General features: G+C 40.4%; 1 protein-coding gene across 1 annotated transcript in view; it reads left to right on the plus strand.

The window, feature by feature from the left end:
- Window positions 1-22500, plus strand: part of LOC145406813 (homeobox protein dve-1-like) — a 296902-nt gene that overhangs the window by 271252 nt on the left and 3150 nt on the right. The window contains exons 8-11 of the mRNA XM_080277909.1: window positions 9426-9545; window positions 17813-17902; window positions 19051-19329; window positions 21518-21520. Coding sequence (XP_080134035.1) covers window positions 9426-9545; window positions 17813-17902; window positions 19051-19329; window positions 21518-21520 — 492 coding nt within the window. The remainder of the gene's footprint in view (window positions 1-9425; window positions 9546-17812; window positions 17903-19050; window positions 19330-21517; window positions 21521-22500) is intronic.

A 22500-nucleotide genomic window follows, 5' to 3' on the forward strand; every position in this document is an offset into this window, starting at 1 on the left:
TTCCCCCTTCCTTCTGCCTGTGGGTGACTGTACACTGAGTGACAAGCCAAATGGTTTCCTGTACGCCAGGAAACCATTTACTACACTGGGTGGTAGCCATATAACCAAATTATGGCGCCTGGTGGATTAGTGGGTAATTAAGGCTCACCAATCGGATTGAGCCTGTATAGGTGTATTTCCAAGGAGTGGTTGGGGTTTATTGCTGACATAACGCCTCTCAGGGATGAGTGAGCCTGGTCACTCTCATCTTAAATGTCAGGACGAACTTGCCTAACCCCGGGCTTCTCCGCTTCTTATGGGGCAACATAGGATTGGATGATGGATGTATATATATATATATATATATATATATATATATATATATATATATATATATAGGTTATATATATATATATATATATATATATATATATATATATATATATATATATATATATATATATATATATATATATAGGTTATATATTTATATATATATATATATATATATATATATATATATAGGTTATATATATATATATATATATATATATATATATATATATATATATATATATATATATATATATATATATATATATATATATATAGGTTATATATATATATATATGTATATATATATATATATATATATATATATATATATATATATATATATATATATATATATATATATATATATAAATGAAACGGGTATACTATAAAAATGACAAAAAGATATAGTTGTTAGTAATACGGAAGTATATTTATATTTCCAGAAGTGGTAGTGCTGGTAGTGTTGGTAGTAGTAAGGATGATGATAGTGGTAGCAGTGGTATGGGGGATGGTGGTAGCTGTGGCAGGAGTAGTTGTTTGTCATCTTCAGAGGTAAACAACTGGGACGAAAGCTAATTGGCTGATGAAGAATCCGACCCAAAAGTGCCGTCCATAATAGCAGGCATAGTTAACGTAGTAGATAGTAACTGAGTCATAGCAAATAGATTAGTAGGGCAGGTGAACCGTAGTAGACAATAGAATAGTTATAAATTCTTATATGTAACAAAATAGTTGAGTCGTAGTAGATAACCTCTAGTATGAAAGTGTCAAGGGTATAGCAGTAGTAGTAGAGGAATTGAGTCTTAGTAGATGATGTAACAGAGTGGTTGGGTCATAATAGGTAGAAGGGTAGAATAGGTCCTACTTGAGTCACAGTAACGCCCACGCCTGTATCTAATTGCTGTGGCGAGGGGGAGGGGTGGCAGCGAAGCAAAGCAATGGCCAAAACGGATGAAAATAAGATATTGAACTGGAATTGCAGAAGAAATCACAAAGGAATTGGTGTTACGAAATTTCCAATACCACATAGAAGACAACCCTGAGTGAAATCTAACAGGCTTGCCGGTAGAATTGGCTGACTTTTGTGCGAGAGTGAAGTTGCTAAAAAGTGGGCAAGACACCACCTCAGAGGACATCAGCCTGGACAAAATGTGTAACGTCATCTGTTGGACCCCATTGGTTCTGTGTGTGCAAAATTTAATTAAAAACAATTGTCAAGGATTGGTGCTTCGTGACATCCATACTGTTCATACATATGTACATACATACCGTAATATAGTTGATAACAGGGTACAGTAGTTGAATTATTAGATATAACAGTAGAGTAGGTGAGTTTTAGAGTTTTTGACTCATAGTAGATGTGATAGTAGAGTACTTGACTCATTGTGAAAATAACGGTAAAGCAATTGAGTCATAGTAAAATAGATTAGTCGAGTCATGACATACTATATAATGTGATTCTGACATAGGATTATAAACTAAGATTACAGTCATCAAACATCAGATATATATTTTAAAATGCCATATAAATTCGTGTAGCAAAAAAGAACACTGAAACATTAAAAATCATATATGCAAAATAAAAAGTGTTTTGAAAATAATGTAATATAGAAACACACACAGAGAACCATTAAATAAATCTGCCCTTGTGTAGCCAGACCTCTTAATACCGGAGTTACTGTGAACAAATCGCCTCCATGTCAACCAGGTTCACCTCCATCAGGCACCCCTCTCCCAGACTCACCCCACCCTCAGTCATATACCTCACTTCTCCACCCCGTCCTCGGTGTCCCTTCCTCCCTCTTCTCCTCCACCTCACTCGCACACACTCGCGTAGCCGGTCTCTTATTCGGCATTTTACCCACATGTCCAGACCATGCTGGGGCACTTCAAGCACTTGCCAGCACATACACAATATATATACATGCTTACACATGCTCAGAAGTAGAAAAAAACGGCAGTATGCTGACACACACACACACACACACACACACACACACACACACACACATTCAGAATATATATATATATATATATATATATATATATATATATATATATATATATATATATATATATATATATATATATAATCCTCATCATCATCAGCCTTTGAGATCCACTGCTGGACCGGCCAGTCCCTACCGAAGCAGGGACGATACAGCCAATGTATCTCTACCCAGTGGCTTAGGCTGTCTGGTAGAGACTCTATGTAGGGTGAGAAGTGCTTGTGAGTGTGATTGTAGTGCTGTAGTGGCTTTGGATGTGTGTGTAGTCTGTGAACCAAGTGTCATCGGCCCGCCTTAAGCCGATTGGGTGCAAGCGCACTAGTATGCGACACTGCTTCAACCACAGCACCCTTTGTGTCCGCCAAAGTAGCAAGTGGCTAGGTGAACGCTTCCCAAAGTTTTTACAACTCTGGCGGGAGGCTAACCCGCGCTAACCAGCGTGTGAAACGCACATTCTACCATTGTACCACAGAGGCTCCATATATAAATAAATATATATGGATATATGTATATGTATATATATAGATAGATAGATAGATAGATAGATAAATATATATGGATATATGTATATATATATATAGATAGATAGATAGATAGATAGATAAATATATATGGATATATATATATATATATATATATATATATATATATATACACAATATATATATATATATATATATATATATATATATATATATATATATATATATATATATATTTTGCCAGACGCCATAATCCCGTAAGGGGTGGCCATTTGACTTTGAGTTATTTTTTTACGGGGAAGGGCACTAACCCTCCACCAACCCACTTGCTGACACGTAGGGAGCACGAATGGTTTGATTATATGGTTACCACCCAGCGTTGTAAATTGTTTTTTGGCTTACAGGAAACCATTTGGCTTGTCACTCAATATAAAGCTACCTGTAATGGAAAGGAAAGCAATAAGAAGTGACTGGAAAGATGAGAGAAATAGGAAGAGAGAAGGGCAGGCACAGAAAAAGAATGATAAAGGCTAAGGAAGAAGTAGGCATCACTACATCAAGTGAGTGGATGATGGTCGCCACCACCTACCACTCATTGTAAGTGACGGGATATTCCTAAACACCCCTTCCTTACCGAATTATTTGGCACATTGCATCCCGGTATTCTCTGTTATATTACTGATGCAAACTATTCCGATGACAAAACAGTATAAATAACACACAAGATAATATGAAGGTGTAGTATGCACAAATAAATCGCCATGGAAGAGGCGCTACGAAGCCTCCTATGTCACTGAAAACACTGGCTATTATCCTCAGCCTTCTTAGCACCTCTGATCAGCCATAACCTCTTCAACTTCTCTGTAGTATTTCATGGTTCATGCCTCGACACACCATTTTAATCACTTTATTATATAGATTTTTCCTCCCGATATAATAAAGTGACTCACATAATACAAAAAAACATCGAAATATATCTTTCTTTGCCAATAACCGTACGACAAAATGGTAAACTATGGACTTGTTAAAGGTATCGGCGTATTAAGCGGTAAGCCTGTACCTGAAAGTTGCTTAGGAAGCTTTCTAACACAATTCTTTGATTAATGAGGCATATTACGCCCTGACATTCTTTTCCATAGTATTTATATATTTGTAGAATGGACACAGTTGATCTCACTGACCTGCTAAAGGCTAAAGAGCTATGTGAACAAATTTAATCGCTGAGAAAGATGCGTTACGACGGATCATGTGCCACGTAGATCAAGGACCGTGATTCTAAACAACATGAATTAAAAACCACCACCACCACAACAACAACAACAACAGTAATAATAATAATCCATCCATCCATCATCTAATCCTACGTTGTCCCATGAGGAGCGTAGGAGCCCGGTGCTAGGCAAGTTGGTCCTGGCATTGAAGATGAGAGTGACCAGCCTCACTCATCCCTGAGTGGCATTACGTGATATATACAGTATATATATATATATATATATATATATATATATATATATATATATATATATATATATATATATATATATATATATATATATATATATATATATATATATATATATATACTGTATGTTTATATATATATATTATAGATAGATATAGATAGATAGATAGATAGATATATTTATATATACTGTATATATATATATATATATATATATATATATATATATATATATATATATATACAGAGAGAGAGAGAGAGAGAGATGGGTGCTGAAATCACAAACATTAGAAAATGGCATATGCCTAAACACACAGTCATAAATATTTTAAAAAATAAATAAGAAGAGTTGCCAGCAATCATAGGAGATGGCGTCCACTCAGCCACAGTACACTGACAATATTCTTTGCAAATCGTCATAGTAATTAATGAACTTACAAAAATAGTCCATCCTAAAATTGGTTTCTATGATTTGACTTTGACCCATAAATCCCTGTGAAAGGTAGAAACAAAAAATGTAAAGGTGGTCTTGGTGTATTTGCCCGAGGAACAGTTACACCAAGCTTGAAGCGAATTGGTGAAGAAATAAAGGAATGGTGCCAGCCGTAAAAGTGTATTTACGAGAGACTAATCACTCAAGGAAATAGGAAGAAAGAAAGAAATTAAGCAAATACAGTAGGTCTCCACATTATGTAGTGGAGACTATATATATATATATATATATATATATATATATATATATATATATATATATATATATATATATATATATATACAGTATATATATATATATATATATATATATATATATATATATATATATATATATATATATATATATATATATATATATATATATATATATATATATATATATATATATATATACAGTATATATATATATATATATATATATATATATATATATATATATATATATATATATATATATATATATATATATATATATATATATATATATCAAGTTTTTTACATCTAAGACTCAGTTCTTACACCTATCAACCCGACAAAATCTTCCACAGGTATACCCACTAATGTTTAATAATATTCAGCTTAATCCTGCATCATCCTTGAACATGCTTGGGGTTTCATTTACTCGGGACTTATCTTGGAAAGATCATATTACATCTCTTGTAAAATCTGCTTCCAAGAGATTGGGTGTGTAAGCCGACTCCGCTCTTTCTTTACCCCTGCACAATTGTTGACTCTATACAGGGGTTTTATCCGCCCCTGTGTGGAGTACAACTCTTATGTGTGGGGAGGCTCCCCACATACAGCTCTTCTCAATAGGGTGGAGTCAAAGGCTTTTCGTCTCATTAACTCTCCTCCTCTTACTGACTCCCTTCAACCTCTGTCTCTTCGCCGCACTGTTGCATCTTTATCTCTTTTCTATCGCTACCTTAATGGTCACTACTCCTCCGAACTGTCTGCTTGCATTCCTCCACCTCTACGACGGGCGCGTAGCACCCGTCTGGCAGCAAACTCTCATCTCTTTTCTGTCCAACTCTCTAATGCAAGAGTTAACCGTTACTCCCAGTCTTTCATTTATGCAACAGGTCAGCTCTGGAACTGTCTCCCTCTGTCTGTATTTCCTGCTGCCTATGATCTCCAGTCTTTCAAACGCAGTGTGTCCAGGCATCTCAAAATGATCGATCTTGAATTTGGCTCTCTATTGTATTTTGTTTTTCTCGTGGAGGGAGCTGTTACTGCGGGCTCATGGCCTTTGGTTCCTTCTTCCTCGCATAAAATATATATATATATATATATATATATATATATATATATATATATATATATATATATATATATATATATATATATATATATATATTACATAGGCATACCAGTAATCTAAATACAACAGTCCATTTAAACACACACACATACACACACGAATATTATATATATATATATATATATATATATATATATATATATATATATATAGGCACACCAACAATCATATACAGCAAAAAAAAAATGCAGAAAAATCGGCAGACCACCCAAACCAGCACCAGCATCAGCCAACCAGATCAATTTAATCCAGTGTTGTCACGTGATCACCCTCATATTACATTTCACCCCAGCTCACTCTAACACCAATTAATGTTTTTGCACCAGTTTCATTTATTTTTCTGGCTTTATCAAGTTTTTTGCATTTTTCTCTCAGTTTATTTCGGGTGCTTTTTTTCGTTATTAATCGGTGGCGAGGCGAACTTTCCACACTGTTACCCTCGGATAAAGCGGAGTTATTTAGAGTTTAGGGATTATTGGGTTGGGGGAGTGATGGGGGATGGGGGAGGTGCAGTGGGATGGGTGGGGGAGGAATGGGGGTAGGTATGGTGGAGAGATAGATTGTGGAATGTGGGAACGTAGGATGAGAGAGAGAGAGGGAGAGAGAGAGAGTAGAAGGACTGATACAGAGATAGGGAGAAATGAATTCAAGAAACGGGGAAGTATTTTCATAGATGGATTAGATATGAGGGAGTGTAGGAATAAGCAAGGCTGCAGGTGAAAGGTTGAAATGTAAGGATAGTGGAATGGAATGAGAGAGAGAGAGAGAGAGAGAGAGAGAGAGAGAGAGAGAGAGAGTGAGAAATGGACTTTGTGGAAGAAATCTCACCTGGGAGTGGGTTTAACAACAGACAACCCTAGTCAAGCTTAGTTCACGTCCAGATACTTAGACATTGTACCAAACTCCTTGAATTCGCTGACGTCCCTTTTGTATTCTTTGGTTTTTAAATTCTTTGTACTCTTTAATTTTCTTCAGTGCCACATGTTTCCCAAAGCTAAAATTGCTGTCAGTAGGTAACAAGAATGAAAAATAAGGGACATCCTCAGGCTGAAGGTGTTAGAGATTAGCGGTCATAGGCAGAGGGTAACACAGAGTGAGGAAGACACCGCCAGAGCTGACCAGATTTGAGTAATTAGTACGATAAGCTGAAAATACCACAACGGCCTTGCATATGGTTTACATGGATGGAGAAGGGTGAGGGTGTACCTGAACTTTTCGAAGCCTTTTGTCTTTTTGGAGCCAATTCACTGTAGCTCAGAACAAGACAGTATTACGGCTTTGCAGCAATTCCATATCACTTCTTCGTGACTAGGATAATATTCTACCACAGTGTTAAGTTTTGATCATTCAGGATTGATAGATGGTGGTTTTACCATAGGCTTTTATCTAAATCTTTCATGCATTATAAGCAGTTTTATGCCAGGGTGCTGCGTGCCTGCTGTAATAGGAAGAGGAATTAGGTATGCAGGAACACTAAGTATAATGATAGGAAGACTGATTACGATTTGGAAGAATAATAAAGTATAAGATGGATAATAATAACTGGAAAGAGAGTAATAGGTTTGAAAATAAATTAATAATAATAATAATAATAATGATAATAATAATAATAATAATAATAATAATAATAATAAAAATAATAATAATAATAATAATAATAATAATAATAATAATAATAATAATTAATGGATAAGATGAATACAGTAAACTCTCAGTTATCCGTCATCACAATATCCTGCCCAATGCAATATCCAGTGCAGGTCTTGGCTCTATTAAAGCATTATCCGTCAATTTCTTTGCAATATCCACTGTTGAAATGGGACGTAACCAGCGGTCCAATCCAATATCCGGTGTTGAGGGTTCTCAACCGGCTCGTAAGCGGTAGCCAACCAGAGTCAGAGGAAATCCTAATATTCGGTAGCCAGTGAAAATGCCCGCTACACACCAGCCAATCAGCATCCGTCATGGGTGTGGCTTGTCAAGTCCACCAAGAATACCCTCACACCCTCATTCTTGCCCTTGGATGTCATAGAGTCAAGACGTGTTTGTGCGCTCCTGCTCATCTGACAGTGCAGTCAGAAAAGCCTGGTGCTTTGACTAACTCTGTGGTGTCCTGTGTTCAAGCTACTGTACTATATTGTATTGCAAAGCTAATGACTTGTCAGTACTCATGTTGTGGCACTCTGCTGTGGTTGTTAAACTACCCGTGCTGTATTGTGTACTGGACTGCTTACGGCGAACCCGCCAGTGCTGTTTCTCCCCATCGATGCCAGTACTTAGTGAGTACATACAGTAGTACACTATGTACAGTACTTTATTATTACTGTACTGCGTGATTTCTGTGTTGTTTTTTTAATCTTAGTTTTCATCTTTTACTCATGGTAAAGCTTTTAGGATAGAGAGTTGACACGGATAGAATTACAATATCCGGCTCAGAGCTGAATATTGTGCTGGATATGCAATATCCGGCGTTTGGCTTTGACTGGCGTAAGGCTTAGCTGAATTACATCGGATAATTGAGAGTTTACTGTGCATATCTAAGATTCTTGATAATCACTTCAGTGCTGTGATGTCTTCAGTATCATTCTTGCCACCACGGGACTCTTTAATTTCGCACTGAGTGACCCAGTTTTGTAGAGGTCAGGTAGCTAGAGAGGGAGAGAGAGAGCGAGAGAAAGGTTCTCCAGTAACCCCTACACTACCACCAGGTCTCCCTATATTTCATCCCTGCTACCTCTAAATGACAGGGAAGGGCTTAAAATTAATCATGTTTATGTATTTGTTTATTTTGTTGACTTTTATTTTCATTGGGATTTGTAACGTGGAGAATATGTGTTCTGGAAATTTATTGTAAAAATTTATCATGAAGTTTATCATGAATATGTATCGTAAAAACTGATCGTGAATACTAACTTAATTTTTCCCTTTTCTCCCCCTCCTCTCCTTTTTTCTCCATCTTCTTTTATTTTATTCTCTCTCTCTCTCTCTCTCTCTCTCTGTCTCTCTCTCTCTCCACACCTCTTCGTCCCTCTCCACCAAATTCTCATGTACTCCTTCCCTTCTTTATCGCTTCTTCCCACCCATTTCGCTCTCTCGTTATCTTCCTTTCCCCCTTCCCTCTTTCCCCTCTTTTCTTCTTTTCACCCTGTCGTTCTTTCCCTCTCATCTTTCTTCCTTCTCTCCATCTGTCTCCACCTGATTTTCACATAACCCCCTTCTATTTCTAATTGCCCACTCTCTTTTCGTGTCATCTCCCCCTCTCTCCTTCGTTCCTTCTCTGCCTTTTGTCTTTCCATCCTTCCTCCTGTCTCCATCCTGTCTCGGCCTCCCCCCACCCATAGACGGTCAGCAGTCAGTACGGTCCCCAGAAGACCCGGATGAGGACCAGCTTCGATCCCGAGATGGAGTTGCCCCGGCTGCAGCGGTGGTTTGCCGAGAACCAACACCCCACCAGGCTCCAGGTGCGACACGGGGCGGGGCAGGGACAGGCCAAGGTTAGGATAGGGTGAAGGCTAGGGCAAGACAGGCCAGGTTGAGGCAAGATGTGCAGGTAGGGATTGGGTAGGAAAAAATAAATGAAATGGATTGGGGCAAGGCAGGGGGGAGCAGGACGTGACAGTGAATGGTAGGACAGAAAAGAGGGAACGGGGCAGTACAGCAAGGAGAGGAAATGTGAAGAAAAAAAAAAATGGGGTGAGACAAGAAAGGGATGGGTGGGTTACCAAAAGGAGGGATGAGGTAGGCTGGGGTAGGAGAGGAGGTCGAGGCAGAAACAGAGTTGAGGTGAGAAAGTATAGCATAGGAAATGGAAGAACAGATTTCCATACGAAAAGGACAAAAAGGTGGGGTAACAAAGTTGAAGAAATAATGTGACAACAGATTTGGTAGGGTAGGAAACGAGGAACAAGGTTGGACATAGAAGGGCAGGACAGCAAGGGAAGGCAGGCCAGGGCTGGGATGGGTGGGATAAAATAATAATAAGAAGGGTAAGAAAGAGTATATATATATATATATATATATATATATATATATATATATATATATATATATATATATATATATATATATACATACTGATAGAAGAGAGAGAGGCGTGTGTGTGTGTGTGTGTGTGTGTGTGTGTGTGTGGTCCGTAAGAGTGCCCATCATTCACGCATTTAGTGTAGTGGTACATTATTTTAGGGTAGCTCTACAGTAAGTGGCAAGCCAAATGATTTCCTGTAAACCAGAAAATCATTTAATACACTGGGTGGTAACCTTACAGCCAACCAACACCTGTTCCCTACGTGTCAACAAGGGGGTTGGTGGAGGGTTAGTGCCCCTCCCTGGAAAACAACTAACAAAAAATACAAACAAGAAGCCTCGGACCAGGACTGACAAGCAGGGGACGACCTAGAACCGAACAAAGGACGTTGTACGGATTGTAACGTGGAATGTAAGGGATGCAAATAATGAGATGAAAGAGAGAGAGATTGTCCAGGTGCTTGAGGGTGCAAAAGTGGACGTATGTGGATTAACCGAGACATGAAAAGGTGAGAGAGTGGGAGTATGGATGGGGTATATGCGCGGAAGTAGGTGAGAATGAGAGGGCAAAAGAAAGAGTTTGTATTGTTGTGTGCAAGTGACGGAAGAATATAAGAGAATATAGGTCAGTTGGTTCAAGGATTGTGTGGGTAAGATTGAAAGTAGGATTGCAAACGTGGGCGATTGTGTGTGTGTATGCGCTAACGCAAGATTGTGCAAGCAGTGAAAGAAGAGTTCTGGTCAAATGTGGAAGCGTGCATGGAAAAGTTTTAAAGACATGAGAGAGTGTTTTTGAATGGAGATATGAATGGAAAGCTAGGAAATGTGAAGGTGGATGGAGTAGTTGATGAGTGGGATGTGCCTGCAGAAGTGGATGAGAATGGCTGTGCTCTAGTGGACATTTGTACGGGGAGTGGATTGGTGATAACCAATACCCCCTTTGGGCACTGATATGCAGGTATGCGTGGCGAGTGATGAGAAGGGTGGGTGGTGAATTGAATGAACAGAAGGCAATGACTGATTATGTGTGTGTGGATGACAGAATGAGAAGGTATGTAATGGATGCAAGAGCATACAGAGGTTTGGGGAGTGGACTTTCTGACCACCACGTGGTGTTGGTGAAAGTCATGGTTCAAGTGCAATAGAGGAGTAGAAGGAGGGAAGGACAGTTGGAAGTAGTCTATACTGTACAAGGATGTCAGAAAGGTTGCAAGAGGATGGAAAGAAGACAGAGTATAAGAGAAATGTGGAGGAGAGATTGGGTAAATATGATTTGGAGCAGATGGAGGAAGTGGAAGGTGTTTGCAAGATATTCAGAGAAGAAATCTGTGCTGCATGCGAGGTGGTTTGTGGGGTAAAAAGATGACGAACAGGGGTGCAAGGAACAGCATGGTGGAATGAAGAGGTGAGACAAGCTGTGGTGCAAAATAAGAAAATATGTAGTGAGTGGATGGGAAGCAGAGACATGGAGGAAGCTGAGAGAAGGAAGAGAGAGTTATAAGCAGAGAGGATGAGAGAAGCGAAAAGATTAGTAAGAGAGAGTAAGAAGAGAGTGGATGAGAAATTCAGAAGGAATTTGAGTGTAAAGTGGAGGGAATGTAAGAAAATGTTGTATAAAAAAGTAAACTGAGTTAGACAGGGTGATAAAGAAGGTAGCTGGGGAGTTAAAGATAAAAATGGTAGATTGCTAGTGGTGAAGGGAGAAAAGTGAGCAGAGGGAGAGAGAACTTTAAGGAACTGTTAAACATAGAGAATGGAAGTAACGCAAGTATAAGGGGCTGGGGACTGTTTGGGAGAAGGAGAGAGGTGAGAAGGGAAGAAGAGATCAGTAGGATGGAAGTAGTGGAAGCAATGAAGAAAGTAAAAATGGGGAAAGCCCCAGGAATTGATGGAGTGTGTGGTAATATGCTGAAGCATGGGGGAGACATGGTAGTAGAATGGCTATGGAAGATGTGCATATTGGCCTGGAAGGAAGGTAGAGTCCCGAAGGATTGAAAGTCAGGTATAATTGTTTCCCTTTACAAAGGAAAAGCGAGAAAAGAAGTGTGTAGTAATCATAGGGGCATTTGTCTTCTGAGTGTAAAGGGGAAAGTATATGGTACGATACTTATTGACAAGGTCAGGGAAATATCAGAGGAATTAATTGGAGAACAGGGAGGTTTTAGGAAGGAAAGAGGTTGTGTAGATCAGATATTCATCCTTAAGTCTTTAGTGGAAAAGTTCTAGAGAAGGGAAGGAAGTTGTATGCGTTTTCATGGATTTGAAGAAAGCATATGACAGAGTGAATAGACAAGGCATGTGGAAAATATTAAAGATGTATGGAATAAATGTGAAGTTGTTAAATATCGTGAAGAGTATGTATGGGGGTGCTAAGGCTGCAGTGCGTGTGGATAGTGAACCAAGGGAATTTTTCTATCTGAATGTTGGATTGAAGCAGGGATGTATCGTATCCCCATGGTTGTTCAATCTGTAAATGGAATGGGTTATAAAAGAGATACAAGGTAGAACGGTGGATGTTGGCGCTGTCCAAATGAGAGAGAGCAACGTTTAGAAACTTCTTGTACTGTTGATTGCTGATGATACTGTATTGTTAAGTGCAGACGAAGCTTGGTGAATGAGCTTGGGAGAGTGTGTAAGAAACAGAATCTTCTGTAGAGGTGAATTTAGGGAAGAGTAAAGTTATGGTCTCTGAAAGAAATGAATTCACTGAATGTATTGTACAGTGAGGTTGGATGATGAGGAAATGGAAAATGTGATCGCATTTACGTACTTGGTTAGTGTGATGAGTAAGGATGGAAGTTTGGAGGATGAAGTGCTTGAAATTGTACAACAAGAAAGAAGGCTTGCTGGTTATTTGAAAGCAGTGATGAGAAATAGGGAAGTGAGCATGGACGTAAAAAAGTCGCCGCATGATAGTACTGTGATACCAACCCTAACGTATGGAAGTGAAGCTTGAACCTTGTTGGAAGGGCAGAAGTCAAAAGTGAGAGCAGTGGAAGTTAGTTATTTGAGAGGCGCATGTGGAGATACATGGAGAGATGGACCGACATATGAGGAAGTGAAGGAGCGTTGTGGTTTGGATGCGGATGTGATGGAAAGCGTTAGGAGTAATACACTGAGGTGGTTTGGCCATGTGGAGAGGATGGAGAGCAAAAGACTAACGAGGAGAGTGTATGTGAGTGAGGTGGAGGGGGGAAGGGAGGAGGAGCCCGAGGAAGAGTTGAAGGGATGAAGTGGAGAGAGGTACACATGAGAGAGGAGTGTGTGAGCTGGGGGTAGTTCAGTGACATGGCGGGGTACAGGGCGACATGTAGGCGATTTGTTTGTGGACACCCCATACGGGATTCAGGCGTCTGGCAATATATGTATAGATAGATAGATAGGTATAGATAGATAGATAGGTATAGATAGATAGATATATGTGTGTATGTAATTATTAATTCTCTTTGGAAATTAAGTTTCATGTCATCATAATTACACTAAATTATGATTATGGAGTATTTCTAAGATCTATCTATCTATCTATCTATTGCCAGACGCCTCAATCCCGTTTGGGGTGGCCACAAACAAATCGCCTCCAAGTCGCCCTGTTCCCCGCCATTTCACTCCCCTGCTCCCAACTCACACCCCCCTCTCTCATATACCTCTCCACCCCATCTCTCCATCTCATCCTCGGCCTCCCCCTCCCTCTTTCCCCCTCCACCTCACTCACATACACTCTCTTCGTCAGTCTTTGACCCTCCATCCTCTCCACATGGCCAAACCACCTCAGTGTGTTCCTCATAACGCTTCCTATCACATCCACATCAACACCACAACGCTCCTTTATATCCTCATTCGTCAGCCTGTCTCTCCATGTGACTCCACAGGCTCCTCTTAAATAACTCATTTCCACGGCTCTCACTCTTGACTTGTGTCCTTCCAACAACGTCCAAGCTTCACTTCCGTACGTTAGAGTTGGTATCACAATACTGTCATGTAGTAACTTTTTCACTTCCATGCTCACTTCCCTGTTTCTTATCACTGCTTTCAAAGAACCAGCAACCTTTCTTCCCTGCTGTACCCTTTCAAGCACTTCACCCTCCAAACCTCCATCCTTACTCATCACACTACCCAAGTACTTAAACGTACTCACATTTTCCAATTCCTCACCATCCAACCTCGCTGTACATTCACTGACTTCACCTCTCTCAAAGACCATCACTTTACTCTTCCCTACATTCACCTTTAGATTCCGTTTCTTACACACTCTCTCAAACTCATCCACCAAGCCTTGCAGCTCCCCTTCGTCTTCACTCAACAACACGGTATCATCTGCAAACAACAGTACAGGAGTTTCCAAACACTATCCTCTCTCTCACCAGGGCCACTCCAACATCCACTACCCTACCTTGTACCTCTTTATTACCCCATCCATGTACAGATTGAACAACCATGGAGACATGACACATCCCTGTTTCAACCCAACTTTCAAAGAGAAAAATTCACTTAGTTCACCATCCACACGCACTGCAGCCTTCGCACCATCGTACATACTCTTCACAGCATTCAACAACTTCCCATCTATTCCATATATTCTTAACACTTTCCACAATCCTAGTCTATCCACCCTGTCATATGCTTTCTCCAAATCCATGAAAGCCGCATACAACTTCTTTCCCTTCTCTAGAAACTTTTTCACTAAAGATCTGAGAATGAATATCTGATCTACACAACCTCTTCCCTTCCTAAAGCCTCCCTGTTCTTCTCCAACTAATTTCTCTGTTCTTTCTCTAACTCTGTCAATAAGTATCCTACCATATACTTTTCCTATTATACTAAGAAGACAAATGCCCCTATGATTACCACACACTTCTTTTTCCCCTTTTCCTTTGTACAAGGGAATAATTATACCTGACTTCCAATCCTCCGGGACTCTACCTTCCTCCCAGGCCAATCTGCACATCTTCCACATCCATTCTACTACTATCTCTCCCCCATGCTTCAGCATTTAACCACACACTCCATCAATTCCTGGGGCTTTCCCTGATTTAACTTTCTTCATTGCTTCCACAACTTCTATCCTACTGATTTCTTCCTGTCTTCTCACCTCCCTCCTTCTTCCAGCCATTCCCCAGCCACTTATACTCGCATTACTTCCATCCTCCACGTTCAACAATTCCTTAAAGTGTTCTCTCCATCTGCTCACTTTTTCTCCCTTCTCCACTAGTAATCTACCATTTTTATCTTTCACTCCCTGCGAACTCCACTTCCACCCTGTCTTACTCTTTTCACCTCTTTCCAGAACATTTTCTTACAGTCCCTCCACTTTACACTCAAATTCCTTCCAAATTCCTCATCCACTCTCTTCTTACTCTCTCTTACTAATCTTTTCACCTCTCTCTCTCTTTCTTTCTACATATAACTCTCTCTTCAGCCTCTCAACTTCTTCCACGCCCCTATTTCTCATCCATTCATTGTATGCTTTCTTCTTTTGTGCCACAGCCCGTTTCACCTCTTCAGTCCACCACGCTGTTCCTTGCACCCCCCTCCGTCTTCTCTTCCTTCCACACACCACATCACATGCTGCACATATTTCTTCTGTAAATATTCTACACACACCTTCCACGTCCCCCATCTGCTCCAACTTATATTTGCCCAATCGTTCCTCCACTTCTCTCTTATACTCTGCCTTTTTCTCATCCTCTTGTAACCTTTCCACTGTCCTTGCAACTACTCCTTCCTCTCGTCTTTCCCTTATTCTATTCCTCCATCTTACTTGAACTTTAACTCTGGCCATCACCAAGTAGTGGTCAGAAAGTCCACTCCCCCAACCTCTATAAACTCTTGCATCCAATATACATCTTCGCATCCTTTCATCCACACACACATAATCAATCATTGCCTTCCTTTCACTCAATTCACCACCCACCCTTCTCATCACTCGCCATGTATACCTGTGGATCATTTTATGCCTGAAGAGGGTATTGGCTATCACCAACCCCCTCCCAGCACAAATGTCCACTAATGCACTCCCATTCTCATCTATCTCAGCAGGCACACCCCACTCACCAACTATTCCATCCACCTTCACATTCCCAACTTTACCATTCATATCACCAATCAAAAACACTCTATCATTCCTTCCAAACTTTTCCATGCACACTTCTACATTTGTCCAGAACTCTTCTCTCACTCTTCTAGCACGATCTTGCGTTGGCGCATACACACACACAATCGCCCACATTTGTATTCCAACTTTCAACTTTACCCACACAATCCTTGATCCAACTGATCCATACTGTCTTATGCTCCTCTTCCATCTTTTACTCACAACTATACATACTCCTTCCTTTGCCCTCTCATTCTCACCTACTCCTGCACATATACCCCATCCATACTCCCATTCTCTCACACTTTCTCCTCTCCATTTTGTTTCAGTTATTCCACATACATCCACTTTCGCATCCTCAAGCACCTGGACAATCTCTCTCTCTTTCACCTCATCATTTGCTCCCCTTACATTCCACGTTCCAATTGCAATGTCCTTTGTCCGGTCCTTGGTCGTCAACGTTTGGTCAGTCCTTGTCCGAGGCTTATTGTTTGTTTTTTTAGTTAGTTGTTTTCCGGGGAGGGGCACTAACCCTCCGCCAACCCTTTTAATCGCCTTTTACGACAAGCAGGGATACTGGGGGAGTATTCTTGACAAACCCCCCTAATAAGCTAAAACTGCGAAATATAAGTGTTATTAGCCTGTAATACCTTTGCTACGACACTTTTGCGCTGGCTAGACAAAGTCGTTCGGTGTTAAGAAGAATGAAAGAAATAGAAGCCATAATAGACATGGTGTTTTTGTAGATTGCTTCTAAGTCCTTCATTACGAGACGGCTCCCCCACGACGGTAGCAAAGTTAAAATATGTAAATGGTCACTGTAGTGAATAGGTTTAGTTACTATAGAACCGGGCCCCTTCAGCTATGGCTTTTATCTCGTAATTAACTTAAAGTAATCTGAGGTGAACTTTCACGGGATTGAGGTTATTAAGAAGAGGAGAACCTTAAGATCACTGTTCGTCCTTAAAGGATTAATTTCCCCTCTACACTAAGAAAGCTGTTAAGGCAATTATAGGTGGTGAGTAAGACCAGCAGTTGGCCAGTTTCAGTTACTGGAACAGTTAAAAGAGACTGACATAAAGTATAACCAGTAGGTTTATAACCACGAGATATTAGTCCATTGGCACCTTTACCCTTAAATTCTGTTAGCCCAGGAGGACTTATATAAGCTGAATACTGTTCGTTTAAGCTGAATGAAATAATTAGTTATTTGCAAATCTGAAGTAAGATGTCATCGTACCAAAGAGATCAGTGGTGATAGTTTCTAATTGCGGAGTGTTTCTTTCAAGCAAAATAAAATCGTTTGGCAGTAGCCCAACAAATCCCCAAGTGTTGTAATGATCTAGGAATTAACTACCCTGAATAAATTAATATGAGCCTAACATACCCCGTTCGTTACATCATTCATCTACATAACCTCAGAATATTGAGTCCTTAGGATATTATCAGGCTCATTAGCACTTTGATAAATCCATCACTGTGTAGGAGAACTAAGGACCCTTACAATGACAAACTGAGCGGCTACATTAAGGTATAAGAGTCATATTATGGTCACTGGCACCTTAACTACGGTGGTGCAGTTCAGCTTGTTTGTGACGTGCCCATATTGGCCAGATCCAGCAGTACGTGGGTGAGCTGAACGCACTGGAGTCCCGCCGAGGCAGAAAACCTCTGGACATCAGCAACGTGGTGTACTGGTTCAAGGTAAGCCGTCATGGGCACTACTTTGTAATATAGAGGGGCTGTGTGTCAGGTGCCATAGCAGGCTTCGTAATGCCTCTTCCTCACCGATTTATTTTACTTATTACACCTTTTTTTTTTTTTCATGCAAGTGAGCTAAACTACGTTAATGATGGAAATAGATTACAACACAGGAGTGTTATCAAGATGTAATACAGTAAATAAATCGCCAAGAGAAATGTGCTACGAAGCCTACACTGACAACGAGAGTACGACCCACGAATTACAGTTATTTGTGATTTGGTAACACCATCCCAGCAATTCCCTTACCGCTTCCCTCCCTAATGCCTTCTTGTGTGGTAGTAATGCACATTTTAAAGTCTGTGTTAACCAGAACTAAATTCATACAAGAGAATATTAGAGTCTGATATTCAGAATAAATCGTCAAGGAAGAGGTGTTACCATTTCTCCTATGTCAGTGAGAGTACGGGTTACAACATTATTTTTGTTAGCATGGGAGATTTCCCGACAGCTTCTCCTTTGCCGTTTATTTTGCACACTTCATATTGCAGTACATATTGAAGGTTGAAATAGTCAGCATCTGCAACATCAACAGGATTATTAAGGTGCTGAATGCAGAGTTAAGCGCTGAGAACAAGGCATCACGAAATTGTCAGGCCAACAAGATGACCCTACAGTGGCAGTGTAGTGTAGTGAAAGGCACTGGTGTAATACAGGAATACAGTACATAATATATCCTATTGTATTTAAACATGTTACTGTATTTTGTTTGTGTTGGTGTTATTATGTATGTGAGACCTGTAATAATCATCATCGTTCTCTGTCTGTCTGTCTGTCTCTCTCTCTCTCTCTCTCTCTCTCTCTCTCTCTCTCTCTCTCTCTCACACACACACACACACACACACACACACACACACACACACACACACACACACACACACACACACACACACACACACACACACACACACACACACACTGGTACCGTATACAATAATCTTTTCGCCAGTTTCCATGTCTTTAACCCCCTCACCGGGCACCCCTCATTCCAGCCTCATTCCCCTCCCACCCACGCCTCTACCCCTACCTCCACGCTCCTCTCGCCGCTGCCACACACCCTGCACTAACCCACGCCTCTGCCACGCCCACAGAACGCCCGTGCCGCCTACAAACGCCAGGAATTCCGAAGTTTCAACGGTCTCAAGTCCCCTCCCCCGCCTGACGAAACCAGTGTATCCGACGGCGAGGACACGCCCCCATCATACCCCCCCACCTCAGCACCCCCTCCCCTCCCGCAGTCCCAGCCCCCCTCCCACACTCTGCCCCCACACTCCCCCTCCCCGCCACCCTCACAAGAACACCTCCCTCTACAACAGCAGCAGCAACAACAACAGCAACAGCAGCAGCAACAACAACATGAAGAGGCACAGGTAAGAATTTGTTCATTCCTTGTCGGTGGTTAATTCTCCCTCTCTGTCTGTCTGTCTGTCTGTCTGTCTCTCTCTCTCTCTCTCTCTCTCTCTCTCTCTCAGTAGTACCTTCTAACTTCATTCGTATATATTCTTAAAATTCTACAACAAGGGTAAAGTCCTTGACCACTTAGTAGAGGCCGTAAGTTCTGTATACTCTGTGTAGATACGTTAATATGTGTAACTCCTTCATATCATCAGGCAGACGAAAAAGATAAAAAAAAAAAATCTTTACTGGAGAAAGTTAGCACCGGATAACCGTTTGAGCGCAGATCATTATTTACTAATGTATAATCGTGTTGGGATAGTCAGGATAGTAGGCTAAAAATCATGCTTCGTCTTAGTAAGGGGGTCAGTGCAGATGGCTTTAAATCCTCTGAAAATGATCAATCCTATCTGAAGTAAATTTACGCCCCAAATGGTGATTACAATACAGTAAATAATGCTGTCTTAATTAGATAATAAAAAATTGTTACGAATGATACGTGCAACGTCATTTTTATTATTTTATTTTACTTATTTTATACAGAGTGAGTGCTAGTGGAGTTTTGTGTGATCTTAATTTTTTTTGTCTTTTTTTTCTTTACTCTGCTGAATGCTTGTTCAGTGTTGTCCTCCCTCTTATGGGTTTTGGGTTTGTGTTTACGTTAGTGCGGTCCATAGGTAGACTGTGCCCCCTCAGTTTCGGCACTAGTAGATTTCCTCCTCCTCCTCCTCCTCATCATCATCATCATCATCATCATCATCATCATCATCGTCGTCGTCGTCATGTAATTTTCCACTGTCATCAGTGGTGTGGGTATGAAAGAGGATAAAGAAAAACATTATCATCATCATCATCATCATCATCCCACATCTGTTCGCACTTCCTTGCATTGAGTGAACAGGATCCAGTAACAGGAAAATGAAACCCCTAAGCAACAGAACTTTCATAAGCGCGCGTCACTAAATGGACCATACCTCCAATCACTTACCATCCTCCTCATCATTATCCAATTCCTTACTGTTATATTTTAAATGCGTAGGATCCAATAATAGGAAAGGAAAAACAAACAAACAAACAGGAGAACTACAGTATCACCAGAGTGCCACAGAATAATTGGCCACACCATTCACTCCTCCATCATTAACACCTCACAGACTCTCGGCTTGTACAGTACGTTACCGCCTTCACTGCACTGATGATTTTCTTTATATTATTCAGTGTAACCTTTTCAGCACGATGGCGTCTTTAGGTTCTTTATTCGTGCTGTTTCCGTACGTCTTTACTCAGGCGAATCCCCGAGTAGAGAGTAGGTAGTGTAGGCTGTGTGGTATCCCGCCAGTTCCTGAAGTCTTAAGTTGAACCAAATCGTCAGTCATTGTAGGCAGCATCTGTCCCCCTTCAGTTCGCAAAGTGGAATAAAATCGCTTGGAGACAGCAAGAATAGAACAAATTTGAGGGAGTAAGAGGGGATATCCCAGCCTGAAGGTTTAGAAACAATCTTCCTTTACCCATTGGCTCTGTAGCTGTGATTATTTAGTTATATCCTGAGTACCGTAAGTCGAGTTCATCAATATTATAATGATCCGATTTCTGTATGTTTGTTTGTTACCGTAACACAGCAAGAACGGCACAACGTAGCGTAATTTTTGTTGGAGAAAGATACAATTAAAAATGCACTGACTCGAAGAATAATACAATTTCCAGTCCAATCGGGCCACCGGTTCCCGAGTTATGACTCATTTCTGGCCTTTTGCTTCAAATTTATTATTTGCATTTAGTGGAGGGGGTGGATTCGTCCAGTCTGGCATTGAAATTACCCAGCATGACAGAAGAGAGAAGAGTGACGTGTTTGTTGTATTATCACTCTCTCGCATCTCCTTCCTCCCTCCTTAAGTTTCTTATACCCCTAAGTTGGTATACCATAATGCTGTAGTATAATTTAGTATAACAGCAAACACTACTATCCTCTATGTCTGTCTGTCTGTCTGTCCATCTCTCTCTCTCTCTCTCTCTCTCCAACGGGTGTCCCAGCAGGATAAAATAAGGGAGAACTCCTCGTTCCGTCCCGCTCACGGTATGGGTAATTCAAATTTCTGTTACTTTTTGACTGAAAATAGGAAATTACTTGACATCGAGCGGAGGCCGCCGAAGGCGACCTTTAAGCAAGTTCAGATTAAGATTGATTTACCTAAGGGAAGGGGTTAGAAATGATCTGCAATAACTCCGCTAACCAAAATTATCTTAATTATTCAGGTATCGTTTACCTGCCTCACTGCGATGGTACATTTTCATTTTATCCTTGCCACCTTCACACGATCTTATTCTGCTTCGGGGAAACTTTTGAAGTGATGGGTTAGGTAACAGTTGTCATTAACCCCATCAGGTACTTACGATATCGTCTCAAGCAAGCAAGAAATAATAATAATAAAAAAAAAAATCATATAAGTGAAGTGCTTAATAACCTGTTTCTGAATTTCATTATGAAAATAATTATGTTAATAGACTCTTGCTTAAAGGCCACCTTCGGCGGCCTCCGCTCGATGCCAAGTCAGTTCCTATTTTCAGTCGAAAGATAACAGAAATTTTAATTACTCAGGCCGTGAGTGAGACGAGGTGAGGAATTTTTTAACCTGCTGGGACACCCGTTGAGAAGAGAGAGAGGGGGGGGGGCAGGATAATAGTGTTTGCTGTTATACTAAAGTATACTACAGCATTATAGTATACAATTTTAGGAGTATAAGGAGGGAGGAAGGAATGGCGAGAGAGTGATAATACAACAAACACGTCACTCTTCTCTCTTCTGTCATGCTGGTAATTTCAATGCCAGACCATGGACGAATCCACCCCCTCCACTAAAGGCAAATGATAAATTTGAAGCAAAAGGCCAGAAATGAGTCATAACTCGGGAACCGGTGGCCCGACTGGACTGGAAATTGTTTTGTTCTTCAAGTTAGTGCATTTTAACGGTACCTTGCTCTAACAAAAATTGCGCCACGTTGCGCCGTTCTTGCTGTGTTACGGTAACAAACAAATAAATATACAGAAATGGGATCACTATAATGTAGATGTTGGGTACGAACAATGACCTACCATTTTTTTATTCTTTGTCAGTGATGATGGTGTAGATAGCTTGAAACAGTGACCTA

The sequence above is a fragment of the Coenobita brevimanus genome, chromosome 71 (assembly GCF_032717465.1).
Source record: "Coenobita brevimanus isolate Jiangsu-jjx chromosome 71, ASM3271746v2, whole genome shotgun sequence".
Taxonomy (NCBI): domain Eukaryota; kingdom Metazoa; phylum Arthropoda; class Malacostraca; order Decapoda; family Coenobitidae; genus Coenobita; species Coenobita brevimanus.